The 14,101-nt window shown below is 45.9% G+C and overlaps 2 protein-coding genes across 3 annotated transcripts; one reads left to right on the top strand and one right to left on the bottom strand.

The window, feature by feature from the left end:
* Window positions 1-29: 29 nt before the first annotated feature.
* LOC125546391 lies at window positions 30-4,790 on the bottom strand. Of its 2 annotated transcripts, XR_007300629.1 has the most exons (4): window positions 4,620-4,790; window positions 4,354-4,514; window positions 565-695; window positions 30-363 (listed from the first exon to the last, which is right to left on the bottom strand). XR_007300629.1 is itself a non-coding variant. In XM_048710648.1 (2 exons), the coding sequence occupies exons 1-2, from the start codon at window positions 4,704-4,706 to the stop codon at window positions 4,362-4,364; spliced, it is 240 nt and encodes a 79-aa protein (XP_048566605.1). In that variant the 5' UTR covers window positions 4,707-4,790; the 3' UTR covers window positions 4,148-4,361. The 2 variants fall into 2 exon arrangements, 1 of the variants encoding a protein (XP_048566605.1); XM_048710648.1 differs by lacking the exons at window positions 30-363; window positions 565-695 and having other exon boundaries at window positions 4,148-4,514.
* A 6,612-nt stretch (window positions 4,791-11,402) lies between these two features.
* LOC125549576 (protein H2A.5-like) lies at window positions 11,403-12,144 on the top strand. Its single transcript, XM_048712954.1, has 2 exons — window positions 11,403-11,624; window positions 11,720-12,144. Exons 1-2 carry the CDS (start codon window positions 11,448-11,450, stop codon window positions 11,906-11,908), a joined length of 366 nt encoding a protein of 121 aa, XP_048568911.1. The 5' UTR covers window positions 11,403-11,447; the 3' UTR covers window positions 11,909-12,144.
* The last annotated feature ends 1,957 nt before the right edge of the window (window positions 12,145-14,101 follow it).

Genomic DNA, 14,101 nt, shown 5'->3' with positions numbered 1-14,101 from the left:
AGTAGTTAATGAGAAGTAGTAACATAATATGTTACTGTAACATAGCGATTTCCAAGACAACATGAGTCTACAAGCTATTAAATGAGGCCACATATGGCACTAGTACTATGTTACTTTGCACTATGAAAATAGTAACTTAGACTAATGTCATGCATATGACACTAGTCTAAGTTACTCCTCACTATGACCAGCCTGAGACTTTGGCGTGCCTATCTAGTCTAGCTATAGGTATGCAGTAGCTAACTATAGTTAACCATCTGGTGAGTGGTGACTGATCGACGACGGCATGGATATGCTGTCCGTCAGAATATCCATCCCTCTCTTCCATTTCTCCATCTCTCCATCCAAGAACGTCACCGACAGCTGCTCCAGCAAAAAAAAAAGAAGTAAATTTAGCCCAATTAACGGCCTTTGATCGGCTTTGCTTGCCCTGCCGGTAAACACAACTAGTTAAAAAAAGAAGAAAATAGAAGAGATGCTTAGCTTAGTGCTCACAACTAGTCATATATTAAGACGAACCCACCGAATCAGATTGTTTATAAGCACAAGAAATATGCCACTTACATACATGTACCAGTTGAATCGAACCGAACCGAATGGTCCGCGCGCATATGCCACATCAGTAAGTGCACACACAAGACATGTGTATCTTGACTTGGCATCTATCTCATTCTCTTCCCCTCCCTAGGTGCAGCCTGCAACTCAACCAACAACAGCAAGCAAGGAATTATATTTTTCGACAAAAGGGTGGATTTTATTAGCTCAAAAAGGAGCATCAAAAAGATATAAACTTAAAGAGCACACACCCGACTTCTGCATAGTTAGGATGCACACAGCCTAACACAAAAACAAGGCGACAAATAGCAAAGTCATATAAGACCAAAGCTATGCAGAAGGGTTGCAAACACGGCGACAAGGAATTAATATATATATTGCATCATCATTCATCACCATCCCTCACCTCGCGACAAACGAACACGCGCTCATTTCTATCATAAATTAAAGTGTAGGCGCATGCACAAGGGTTGCAAGTTGGGTTCTACACACATACCATGTGCGCTGGAAAGAAAGAATAAAGCTATAAATAGCCAGTTTGATCCATGTCCCATGTTAGTGGTGCATGACTCAGCAACTTGCCGAGGCATAATTCAAACACACACACTCGGCTCCGAAGGTCCTTCTCAATCTTATCAATTTAATCTAATTGCCAACTCCATCCATAAATACCTCAGTTGAAGAAGAAACACCAGTCACCAGACCTGGAACCAAAGTCCGTCGAAAAATATGCAGACATTCTTTTCTTCCTCTTGAAAACCTTTTAGTTTATTGACGGGCAAAGGAGCACGGGTGAACCTGAAGACGTTGACAGTTGTGAGATGACGATCAAGTCTCCAGCAGGAGCTGAGAAGGTGTGTGATCTGATAACGATCAGAGACCTTGTCTTTCTTTGCGAATTCACTCCTTCATTCATTCCAGATGATCTGAAACGCAGCAAGGACCTAGCTCACGATCAGGCAAACACCCCAAGAAAGCCCCACGCGGGAAGGTGCTAATCAGGTTCCAGGGATCTGTTCACGACGGCCACCAGTTTGGATCTGCCGCTGCTACAACCGCGCCATGGCCAAACAATCTTCAGGAAAAACGTAGCGTCGGGCAGTGGTGAATATCAAAGATGGGCCAACTGCAATAGGTAATGATCGATGGGCATAAGGGGCAGTGACTGATGAACCAGACGGCGTTGACAAATTAAGGCTACTGGAGCCACAAGGCAATGATCGATGCTGCTGGTGCTCTAGGTGCATCTGTAAGCGCTGAATTCTACAGCAAAAGAAAAGGACAGACAACAGAAATGGCGCAATCAGAGCACAAGTCAAACACCTGGAGTTGCATTGCAACCAGGAGCTAAGAAATCATATAATCTGATACGACTACATGGCCTGTATGGATAGCTTGTCTTTCTTACCCTTCTTTCGAACTCATTCATTCATTTCAGATGGCCTGAAATGCATAACCGCAGCGGGGACCTAACACAATCAGAAGTTGCAATCCATTCAGAGAGCGAGCGGGTTCAGGACTGAAAAGCTACTGAGATACTGACTGAGATTAAGCAAGCCCAAGCAAAGCTTTCGATTATTTATCATGTCTGGAAAACCAAACAGGAGCCGTAAATGTCAATTGTCTGTTTTGGTAGTCACGATGACAAGAAAACCAAACAGAACCAAACTAGGCCGTAGACTGCATAGCTACGAATTCATTCGGTCATAGACAAAATCAGACACTTGTTGCGCATGACCAGAAAACACCCAGATTCCTTCTGAAACTACTCTATACTAAACAAATGATGATGATCTGTTTTGTGGTTGCCCTGCCCTAGGATTCTGGGAGGTAAGAAAACCAAACAGGAACTGCAACACATCATTCAGTGAGATCAGGCAGGGCTGAGATTGAGAGGCTACTGCTGACCGTGATGTAGTACTCATGCCAAGCAAAGCAAAACAGCTTTGGGATTATGATGATTAGTTAGTGCTGGCAAGATTAAGAGAAGCTCTAGTTAGCCGCCATGAACGTCGGCAATCCCCTACTAGCAGCAGGCATAACAAACATTCTCGCAAAAAGAAACTGCAGGCATAACAAACAAACATATTTATACGAGCAGGCTTGCACCGTAATTTTCCCTTATTTATGTGAGGAAGCTTGCACTGCAATTTTCCCTTATTTATGTGAGCAAGCTTGCACTACCTGTACTAATTACACAGGGCTAGATGCCTTGGTGATCGCCCGGTCTAGAGAAATAGGAGAAAAAGGGAAAAAGGGATCTCTTTCTCATCCATCTGCCTACCCTTCTGAAGTTTTGAACTCTGCGTCAGCAGTGAGGTTCCCCTGCTCGCCTGCCGGCGGCTGCCCGTGCTTCGTGACCTTTCTGGGGGCGTCGGGGTCGCCAAGCTTGTGCTTGAAGGCATCCGCAACTCCAAGAGTCAGGGTACGGAAACTACTCAGAAATTGCACCTCGGTGATGTAGGCAGGACTGTGAAGGAATCTGCTAGCTGAGATGTGATTTCAGGTGTGGTAACACACTAACAGTACCTCAGGGCAGCTAACGACTGATCTCGTGACCAAACAGAAATTGCAATCCATTCATTGAGTGGGACAGGACTGAGAAGCTGCTGCTGGGTGAGATGTACTAAGCCCAAGAAAAGCGGCTTTGGGATGATGATAATTCAATGTTCACAGGATAGGCAAAGCCCTAATTAGCCGTGATGAACAGCGGCAGTCTAACCAAACAAACATTATCTATGTAAGCAAGCTTGCACTGGCGATTGAAAGGTCTAGGAAAACAGGGCAAACTAAAAGGGGGGTCTGAGATAACGGGTTCTTACTCATAGCTGGTTCTGACTTGTCACTAGAAAACACTCCCAGATTTATAATGGCTTGTCTGTTTTTGGTATCTGAGACAAGAAAAGCCAGTCGGAAACTGCAGTTCAGTCATAAGAAAAGCCAATCGGGAATTGCAGTTCAGTCAAAGCTTTGGGACGGTTAATCTGGCCGTGACTTAAACAAACACTCCCAGATTTCTCACAAAACTGTAAAGAGAAGATGAAATTATTTGATTTTGTCAGTTCAGATAAGAAGAAAAGCAAACGGAAACTGCAATCCATCATTCAGTTAGTCAGGCAGGGCTGGGCCTGAGAGTGAGGCCAAGCAGAGCAACTTTCATGTAGTAAGGCAAGCAGAGCGGCTTTGGGAAGATGTAATTCAATGCTCACAAGATTAAGAGACGCCCTAATTAACCGTTATGAACACCAGCCATCTGCTACCTCCAGAGTCCAGGGAGACAAACCTCCAGAGTAATTATTTATGTGAGCAAAGCTTGCACTGCAAACAACTACAGTAGTAGTAGCGAGTGAGTGAGTGAGGCAGGACTGAGAAGCTGCTGCCTAAGGTGAAGTAAGCCCAAGCAAAGCTTTGGGATGGTTAATCTGGTCACAGATAGCTACTCGTAACTAGCAAAACAAACACTCCCAGGTTTCTTATGGAATTGTACACGTCAAGCATCTGTTTTGGTAGTTCAGACATGAAAACCAAACAGAAACTGCAAACCAACATTCAATGAGGCGGGAGAGGAAGCTAAAGCAGAGCAGCTTTGGGATGATGATAATTTGATGCTCATAAGATTAAGAAATGGCCTAATTCGCCGCGATGAACACCGCGTTAGCAGGTACCCTAACAACCAAACATTATTTATGTGAGCAAACTTGCACTGCCTAATTACACAGAGAGATAGATGCCTTGGTGATCTTCAGGTCTAGAAAAACAGGACAGGATAAAAGGGGGATCTGATTCTCGTCCATCTACCTAGCTACCTATCTGATCTCGGCGTCGGCGGTGAGCTCCCCCTGCTCGCCGGCGAGTCTGGTGCTGTCGTCGGCCGGCTGCTCGGTGACCTTGTTGGGGGCTTCGGGGTCGCCGAATTTGTCCTTGAAGGCGTCCTGCCGCTTCAACCAAATCATGTGCCCCTGCAAACAGCGCCATTTCCCGTCCCGCCGCGGTTAAAGATCCCGTCTTGATTGATTTCTGGAGCAGAGGGGAGGGGAGCAAGGAAGGAGATGAGGTGACGGAACCTGGAGCGCCGCCGCCCATGCGATGAGGAAGGAGGCGGCCCAGAAGCGCTTCTCCTTCACCAGCTTCGACAGATCCACCGCCGCCATCGTCGCCGACCTCCCACCTTCTGTTACTTTTTTTTTTTGAGAAAACCTACCTTCAGTTTTTTTTTGTGAGGGGACCTTTTTTTTGGTAACATTGAGGGACCTTTAGTATTCGGCCGGCCCAAGTAGCGTAGATCCACTTCCGGTTTCGTTTTTTTTCCTCTCTTTTTTCACATTTTATTTTAAATTTTGTGCAGTTTTTTTATCGAATCGAAAAAATCATGGAATTCATTATTTGTTAAAAAAAGATCACCAGATTCATCAGTTTTCATCGAATTAATAAAATTATCTAATTTATAAATTCTTCATCCAATTCAAAATTTGGAATCAGGAACATTTCTTGCAAATTTGCAAACACTTTTTGAAGTCATGAACATTTCTTTGAATTAAGTATTTTTTTGAATTCATCAGCAATTTTCAAACCATGAACATTTTTCGAATCCACAAACATTTTCTGAAATCATCAATATTTTTCAAAATAACAAGCATTTTTTTGAATTCACAAATATTTCTTTGAAACCCACGAACATATTTTTTTAATTCGGGAACATTCTTTGGAATCACATATATTTTCCAAATGCACAAACATTTTTTAAATTCATGAAAAACTTTCAAATTTAAGAATATATTTTTTCAATGTCACGAATATTTTTTAAATTCTTGAAGAGTTTGGAATTCAATATCATTTGAAATGCTGAACATTTTTTAATGAAGAAAAAACACAAACATGAACAAAAAACGAAACAAAAAAGCACAGGGCACCCTACCATTACATGGGCCGGCCCAAAGTCACGACGTCCTCGAATCATGCGCCAACCGACTGGGGGTGGGGACCATGCTATGGCCGAAATTGAGAAACAATATAATGGAGCTAGCTACGAGCAACCACAGCAATTTGACGCTCTACAACGTACGATCGCGCCGTTGGACGTCCAGGATCCGCTCAGGCTTCCGTAAACGGGCCGCTGCTCCGGAAATCTACCGAGGCGGCCTCTGGTTTATCGGGCCAAGTATGAACAGCCCGTTCTTCTTGTTGGGGAACGTTGCAGAAAACAAAAATTTTCCTACGGTTTCACCAAGATCCATCTAGGAGTTCATCTAGCAACGAGTGATCGGATGCATCTACGTACCTTGTAGATCGCGAGCGGAAGCGTTCAAAGAACGGGGATGATGTAGTCGAACACGACGTGATTCAAATCACCGATGATCAAGCACCGAACGGACGGTGCCTCCGCGTTCAACACACGTACGGAACGGATGACGTCTCCTCCTTTCTTGATCCAGCAAGGGGGAAGGAGAGGTTGATGAAGATCCAGCAGCACGACGGTGTGGTGGTGGATGCAGGGCGTCACAGTAGCAGGGCTTCGCCTATACTACGAGAGAGAGACGTAACGGGGAGAGAGGGAAGCACCAAAGGCTGAGGTATGAAGTCCTCCCTCTCCTCAACTATATATAGGAGGGCCAAGGGGGGGTGGTGCGCAGCCTAGGAGATCCAATCTCCTAGGTGCGGCTGCCAAGGGGAGGTTTCCCTCCCCCCCAAGGCACCTAGGGGTGCCTTCCACCACTTGGACTCTTCCTTGGTGGAAACCCTAGGCGCATGGGCCTATAGGGGTTGGCGCCCCAGCCCACTATGGGCTGGGTCCCTCCTATTTCAGCCCATGGGGCCCTCCGGGATAGGTGGCCCCACCCGGTGGGCCCCCGGGACCCCTCCGGTGGTCCCGGTACAATACCGATAACCCCGAAACTTGTCCCGATGGCCGAAATAGCACTTCCTATATATAATTCTTTACTTCCGGACTATTCCGGAACTCCTCATGACGTCCGGGATCTCATCCGGGACTCCGAAAAACATTCGGGTTACTGCATACACATATCTTCATAACCCTAGCGTCACCGAACCTTAAGTGTGTAGACCCTACGGGTTCGGGAGACAAGCAGACATGACCGAGACGACTCTCCGGTCAATAACCAACAGCGGGATCTGGATACCCATGATGGCTCCCACATGCTCCACGATGATCTCATCGGATGAACCACGATGTCGAGGATTAATCAACCCCGTATACAATTCCCTTTGTCAATCGGTATGTTACTTGCCCGAGACTCGATCGTCGGTATCCCAATACCTTGTTCAATCTCGTTACCGGCAAGTCACTTTACTCGTACCGTAATGCATGATCCCGTGATCAACCACTTGGTCACCTTGAGCTCATAATGATGATGCATTACCGAGTGGGCCCAGTGATACCTCTCCGTTATCCGGAGTGACAAATCCCAGTCTCGATCCGTGTCAACCCAACAGACACTTTCGGAGATACCCGTAGTGCACCTTTATAGTCACCCAGTTACGTTGTGACGTTTGATACACCCAAAGCACTCTTACGGTATCCGGGAGTTACACGATCTCATGGTCAAAGGAAAAGATACTTGACATTGGAAAAGCTCTAGCAAACGAACTACACGATCTTGTGCTATGCTTAGGATTAGGTCTTGTCCATCACATCATTCTCCTAATGATGTGATCCCGTTATCAATGACATCCAATGTCCATAGCCAGGAAACCATGACTATCTGTTGATCAACGAGCTAGTCAACTAGAGGCTTACTAGGGACATATTATGGTCTATGTATTCACACGTGTATTTACGATTTCCGGATAATACAGTTATAGCATGAATAAAGACAATTATCATGAACAAAGAAATATAATAATAATGCTTTTATTATTGCCTCTAGGGCATATTTCCAACAGTCTCCCACTTGCACTAGAGTCAATAATCTAGTTACATTGTGATGAATCGAACACCCATGGAATTCTGGTGTTGATCATGTTTTGCCCTAGGGAGAGGTTTAGTCAACGGATCTACTATATTCAGGTCCGTATGTACTTTACAAATCTCTATGTCTCCATCTTGAACATTTTCACGAATGGAGTTGAAGCGACGCTTGATGTGCCTTGTCTTCTTGTGAAACCTGGGCTCCTTGGCAAGTGCAATAGCTCCAGTGTTGTCACAAAAGAGTTTGATTGGCCCCGATGCATTGGGTATGACTCCTAGGTCGGTGATGAACTCCTTCACCCATATAGCTTCATGTGCTGCCTCCGAGGCTGCCATGTACTCCGCTTCACATGTAGATCCCGCCACGACGCTCTGTTTGCAGCTGCACCAGCTCACTGCTCCACCATTCAACATATACACGTATCCGGTTTGTGACTTAGAGTCATCCAGATCTGTGTCGAAGCTAGCGTCGACGTAACCCTTTACGACGAGCTCTTCGTCACCTCCATAAACGAGAAACATTTCCTTAGTCCTTTTCAGGTACTTCAGGATATTCTTGACCGCTGTCCAGTGTTCCTTGCCGGGCTTACTTTGGTACCTTCCTACCAAACTTACGGCAAGGTTTACATCAGGTCTGGTACACAGCATGGCATACATAATAGAACCTATGGCTGAGGCATAGGGGATGATACTCATCTCTTCTATATCTTCTGCCGTGGTCGGACATTGAGCTGAGCTCAATTTCACACCTTGTAACACAGGTAAGAACCCCTTCTTAGAATGATCCATATTGAACTTCTTCAATATCTTATCAAGGTATGTGCTTTGTGAAAGACCTATGAGGCGTCTCGATCTATCTCTATAGATCTTGATGCCTAATATATAAGCAGCTACTAGGGACATATTATGGTCTATGTATTCACACGTGTATTTACGATTTCCGGATAATACAGTTATAGCATGAATAAAGACAATTATCATGAACAAAGAAATATAATAATAATGCTTTTATTATTGCCTCTAGGGCATATTTCCAACACTTCTTTTCTTGGGACAACGGCCCATTCTTCTTTGCTAAGCAGCCCACGCAGAAGCATCGCTGCTGCTCCTGTAGCAGACTTTCGCCCGTCCAGCGTCGTCTCTGAGACGGCCTCGCCTGCGCCGGGAAGGGGAACTCTACGCGCGTCCCCAACTTTGGCGGACGAAACTCCTATGGCATGCTCGCCCCGTCCCCTCGCTAATTCAGTCAGGCCCCCACTTCTTCTCTGCTTCTCCCTCTCCAACCGAACCCTAGCAAGAAATCGGTCCCGTGGCCAGCGACGCAGGGGCGCACGGTCAGACGGCGGCGGGATGCTTTCACACCTCCGCATGTGCGCTAGAGTTAGCAAGATGATACGAGCAAGGAGTAGATGGGATTGATAGGGCTGTTTTGCTTTGTTAAGACTCAAGTATGATGCATGTTCGTTGGCAACATTGTTTTCAACAGCATCTCCCAATTTAGTCATGTTGTAAATAATCAGGTGACCTTATCTATGATGCCTGCTTTCTGTGTTGATTGCAGTTCTCTGCAGGCATCTAATAAAGCATCTCGCTATTTCAATTTCAGTTTGTTATGTTTTCCCACATTAATTCGAACGTAGGCCAGGGGAAAATTCAGGATGTGATCATGCATTTTAGAGTGAACTCAAGGTTTCCTCCTTCCTGGAGCTCTTAATTCTAATCTTTTGGGCGTTTTGGGGCACCAGAATTGATTTATCTTCTAGGGCATTGGGCCAAATCTTTATTCATGCAGTGTTTTAGGAAGAGGCAAACAATACAAAGAGGGAAATGCCTTATGCCTCCCTGATAATAACCAAAAAAGAGCAAGTAAACTAAAGATTTTTGAGAACTCACATAAGATGACAACTGATCTAGCTGATTATTTCTATCAAGTTCAGAAATGTCTGTTAAAGAAAGAGGATTGTTTTGCTATTATGTTATCTACAAGGCCGCTTGTCAGTTTTTGTGTGCTACTGGATTTTCCTAATCTTCACTAGCTAATGTCTCATAATTATTCCACACAAGAATTAGGTTAGCATCATTGTTTATAAACTGTTATTATTATTATTATTATTATTATTATTATTATTATTATTATTATTATTATTATTATTATTATCTATTTATTTATGAATAGGAAGCTCTGGAAGCTCCATATAGCAAGGCTCCGGATTGGTCTAAATGCGCATATTCTGGTCCGACAAACGTGTTGCAAATTACCATGCAGCATTGTAAGTTAATTTTTTGCTTAGTGTACCAGGTATGTCGACTTCGTGAAGAAAATTACAATATTTCCTAGAGCAGAGTATTTCTATGATCTTTTTATGTGCGATTTAGCTATTTTTCGTATTTTAGCATGTGGATATATAGATTTCATAACTTGATTCTTCACAAAAATCATTTCGATGGTGGTATACTGTCTCGTGTATGTGAATACATCCTTTACTATCTAAACATGCGAGGTTCTCACTGAGTACTTTAGGTTTGTTCATCTTTGCGGAATTGCAAGTTTGTTTCTTTGGCATTGCCGAAAGGCTGCCAATGTCAACCATACGGATTTGGTTATATGTTACAACTCCTAATTTCTTGAATATTTCTATCATTCTTTCCTTAAGATGGACGGGGCGCAGCAAAGCGCGCCTCTATGGTCTAGTGTGATCATGGTCCTCGAGCGTCAACTGCTTACAGACGCAACGTGTTCCTATTCATTGAGCGCCAACTGGCTAATTGTTCCTGTATGAGTTGCAGTATAGAATGTGTGGTTGACTAGATAGCCTCTCACTTCAGTGGAATCTCCAATATTGGCGGCAATTGAGTTTGAATAAACTTTTTGAATTTGTTTACAAAAATGTAGCATCCCTATGACATGACCAATGTTCACATCACTCTGGCAAAGCTCAACAAGATAGTTCATGTTCATAACTTCCACATCATGGATGCGAAGGCCTTGCCTAATCTTGGCATATTGGAAAATGTAACCAAGTGTGCTAGCAAACACACTAAATTTAGCTTCCCTCCTCTGAGTACCTTCAATGAAGAACAGTTTCATAGAATTTTTGCCTCCGGGTGAGTAATATTTTGTGCACACATATTAGAGGCAAAAGTTTTAACTACTCACACTTATCTTAAATACCGTGGAGGACATCACTATTATCCTTGATATGCCCTTGCATCACCTCATGATAAACTTTATATTGCATCCTATTCCAAAAGTGAGGATTTACTTCTTCATTCCTTTCTTGGTATATGGATTGGCAATGCACATGGAAACAAAATCCTTCTTCTTGACCTCCTTGTAGTCACCCCTAGATGCTTATGTATTTTGAGACTTTTTTGTTGAGTGCTTCATGACATGCTTGAATTTCTTCTTTGGTGTGAGAAATGCTTCGATTTTTTGGGTCAATCATACCAAAACAAAAAGGGATTGCCAAAAATAACAAAACCAAAAGAAATCTTCTGTGTGAAAAAGAGTCTACCCTCCCCCTCCCAATTTCCGAATTTAATTTCCACATTAATGGAAAGAAACGAAACAAAGTGAGGACAAAAGATTCTCGTGTCCCTATTGGTCCATCCGGTCCTCCCACGGATCGCGCCCCTGAGCTAATCGTAGCCAACATCTTCCAGATCCAACGGCGAAGACCACTGGTGACACGGATCGCACCATCAAAGCCGATCCCAGCCGCCCGCACCATACAGATCCGACGGTGGAGAATGCTGGTCACACGGATCACACCCCCTCCCACGGATCGTGCGCCTCCGAGCCGATCCCTGCCGCCCTTCCTCCTAGATCCGACCGTGCGTCACGTGAATCGCGCATGTTACCACGGAGCCCCCCCCCCCCCCTATAAAAGTGGTGCCCTCGCGTTCACATCCATCACCGCCGTCCACCCACAATTCGAGATTCAAGTTCGCCGAAGAAGAAGGGGAGATGACCGGGAGGAAGAGCGGCGAGCGGAAGAAGGCGGTGACCCGGTCCATGAAGGCTGGACTCCAGTTCCCCGTCGGCCGCATCGGGCGCTATCTCAAGAAGGGCCGCTATGCAGAGCGCATCGGCTGGGGCGCCCCCATCTACCTCGCCGCCGTCCTCGAGTACCTTGCCGCCGAGGTAACCAACCAACCACCGATCTCGTCCATTCCTACTCTTCTTGTGCTGGACTGGGTGGTAACTGATCTCATCTCGGTGTGCTATTTGAACCACAGATGTTGGAGTTGGCGGGCAATGCGGCCAAGGACAACAAGAAGACCCGCATCATGCCGCGCCACCTGCTTATCGCCACTCGCAACGACGAGGAGCTATCCAAGCTGCTTGACGGCATCACCATCGCCCATAGTGGCGTGTTGCCCAACATCCACTCTGTGTTGTTCTCCAAGAAGGCCAACACGCTCTAGCATAGCAACTTCAAACAGAATCCAAGAATAATTGTTTACCTTATGAGTTTTTGCTTAGCTTGGATTCTCGTACCAAGAAAAGGAGTAATGTCTTTTCCCAATTTTTAAAACATAAACTTTGTTTTCCATTTTCCCCATAATGCGCATCTGCAGGCAGACCCGGGATTAATTCTTCACATGTTGTGTTGTGTAATGACAATGGTCTACTGGATCATAATAATGCAGAAATATCTCCTTCCCATATACATCTAGTACAATTAATACTTATAGTGCGATCCATATTACTCGCTGGAAAATGAATGTAATCATCTACCTGCCAGATGCCGTATACCGACAGACGGTTCCTTTTTTTTAGAACAGATGTTGTTGCAGTTTGTTCAGAATGAAGAGAAAGTTCTGCGGTGAAGTGGATGACAAGATCATTGCAGTCTTCACTGATGATATAAGGTACATGCATTTCAGTGAAGAACGAGAACGATGCTATGTGCACGATGGTTTCTGTCCGATTTTAGCACGATCTAGCAGATCAAGCCGTCGATGTGTACATTTTTTCAAGCATTTCGGTGAATAGCTGAAATCAGTCAAGGATGCCTATTATGTAATACATTTTTTCTGGCTCAATGGCATGTTATAGATTCTGACATTTGGAGAAAAAATAACTATGGCATACATACGAATTTAAATAGACAAGAACCGCAATAAGGAGATGGCTGACTCCCTGCCAAAAATAAAAGTGCTACTAATGAGGGCACAAATCCTTCCCTCTCCTCCTCCCCTCGCGTCCACTCCCCTCGGCCGGCGCCAATGGCCCCAGATCCCGAGCCGCCAGTGCCCTCCCCTCTGCTCCAACCCCAGCCGCCGCTGCCGCCGGCAAGGGCCGCGGTGGCGGTGGGCCCTGCATCGCAGATCCAGGGCGGATGGTAGCCACGGCGGACCCTGTGAGGCGGAGGTGGCGTCTCATGCGGGGAGGCTGGGGGCGGCAGTCAGGGCGGCGCCCTTGCCGCGCGACAGCGATGGGATCCTTCATGGCCGGCAGTGTGGCGGCTGCGTGCGCATGGGTGGCTCCGATGGCTGCGGATCTGGCGTCCCGTCCAGATCCGTCTCGGTACGGCCTTGGCCGGCCCGTGGCGCGAGGAGGACCGGTGATGGCGGCTGGAGGCTCCCTACCAGCGTGCCGACGGCGACCCTCGTCTCCACGGCGAGGCTCCATTCGGTTCCAGCCAGCTGCGAGGTTGGGGGCGCGACTTTCGATGAAAATCGCGCCGATTTCTGTCATGGCGGACGATGGCGGCGTCTATGACGTTGTTCCCTTCTCGAGGCATCGTTGTTGCAGGTCGTGGCACTCCACTCGTCATATTCCAAGAAAAACACTAGATCTGGATCTATCGGATCAGACGATGATGGTACCTTTGATGTTGTTGTCCCTTCTGAGGGCATCGTTTTGGAGCAAGTGCTGGTTGGACGGGACAAGCGAAAGAGCGGTGTCTCATCCACCGCAGGGCCGGCGGCGGATCCCGGTGACATGGCGCTGCGGAGGTTCGGCGACGGCCGCGTGTGGACGGGTACATGCAGCATGGTGGAGTTGTCTGACGTCGTGGTGGCGTCGACAGCAGGCCAGGCAAGGTCGATGGGTCAGTTACTGCTCTGGAGATGGACCAGTGAAAGATGGTGGCGGCAGCCTCTGAGAGTGTGTCGGTCCGGTATGGGATCCAGTCCCGATATGTGGCTGAACTAGGGCATCCGACTTTAGATGTTAGGGTTTGGTGTGATGTTCGTTTGGTATTAGGCCCGGATATTCGGCACACCTTCATCAATTGGATAAGGGTAGTCACAGGTGTTGCCTAGATGATGGCTTCAGGCTGACTGATGTATTATTTTGTATGGTCTTTGTGAATAATTAATAAAATAACCGCATGCACCGTCCAGATATAGAGACCAAGGGTCTATCCTCCTTTTCAAAAAAAAGAAGAGAAAACTAATGAGGGCACAAAGCATCAGGCTGACATTGTAAAGGGCCAAAAATAAAAGTGCGGCTAATAAAACCGTCAGTGTTCCATGATAGTTTTGGTTCTCAACGAATTCTAAGTGCAGAGCGGTGCAGACATGGCATCATTATTTTACAGGAATCCTTATGCTTGATGAATGACGGTCTGGCAGCTTGTCACTCTCTTGAGGATGTGAACAAGTCATGTA

The sequence above is a fragment of the Triticum urartu genome, chromosome 3 (assembly GCF_003073215.2).
Source record: "Triticum urartu cultivar G1812 chromosome 3, Tu2.1, whole genome shotgun sequence".
In the NCBI taxonomy this organism is placed as follows: Eukaryota; Viridiplantae; Streptophyta; class Magnoliopsida; order Poales; family Poaceae; genus Triticum; species Triticum urartu.
Note: the sequence above shows the minus strand (reverse complement) of the source record. Positions and strands in the feature narration are given on the sequence as shown.

Excerpts from the sequence above, each read along its gene's own strand:
- LOC125549576 (XM_048712954.1), top strand. The coding sequence starts at position 11,448 with ATGACCGGGAGGAAGAGCGGCGAGCGGAAGAAGGCGGTGACCCGGTCC. Across the intron at positions 11,625-11,719 it reads TCGAGTACCTTGCCGCCGAG|ATGTTGGAGTTGGCGGGCAA; the intron begins GTAACCAACCAA and ends TTTGAACCACAG.
- LOC125546391 (XM_048710648.1), bottom strand. The coding sequence starts at position 4,706 with ATGGCGGCGGTGGATCTGTCGAAGCTGGTGAAGGAGAAGCGCTTCTGG. Across the intron at positions 4,515-4,619 it reads CATGGGCGGCGGCGCTCCAG|GGGCACATGATTTGGTTGAA; the intron begins GTTCCGTCACCT and ends CGCTGTTTGCAG.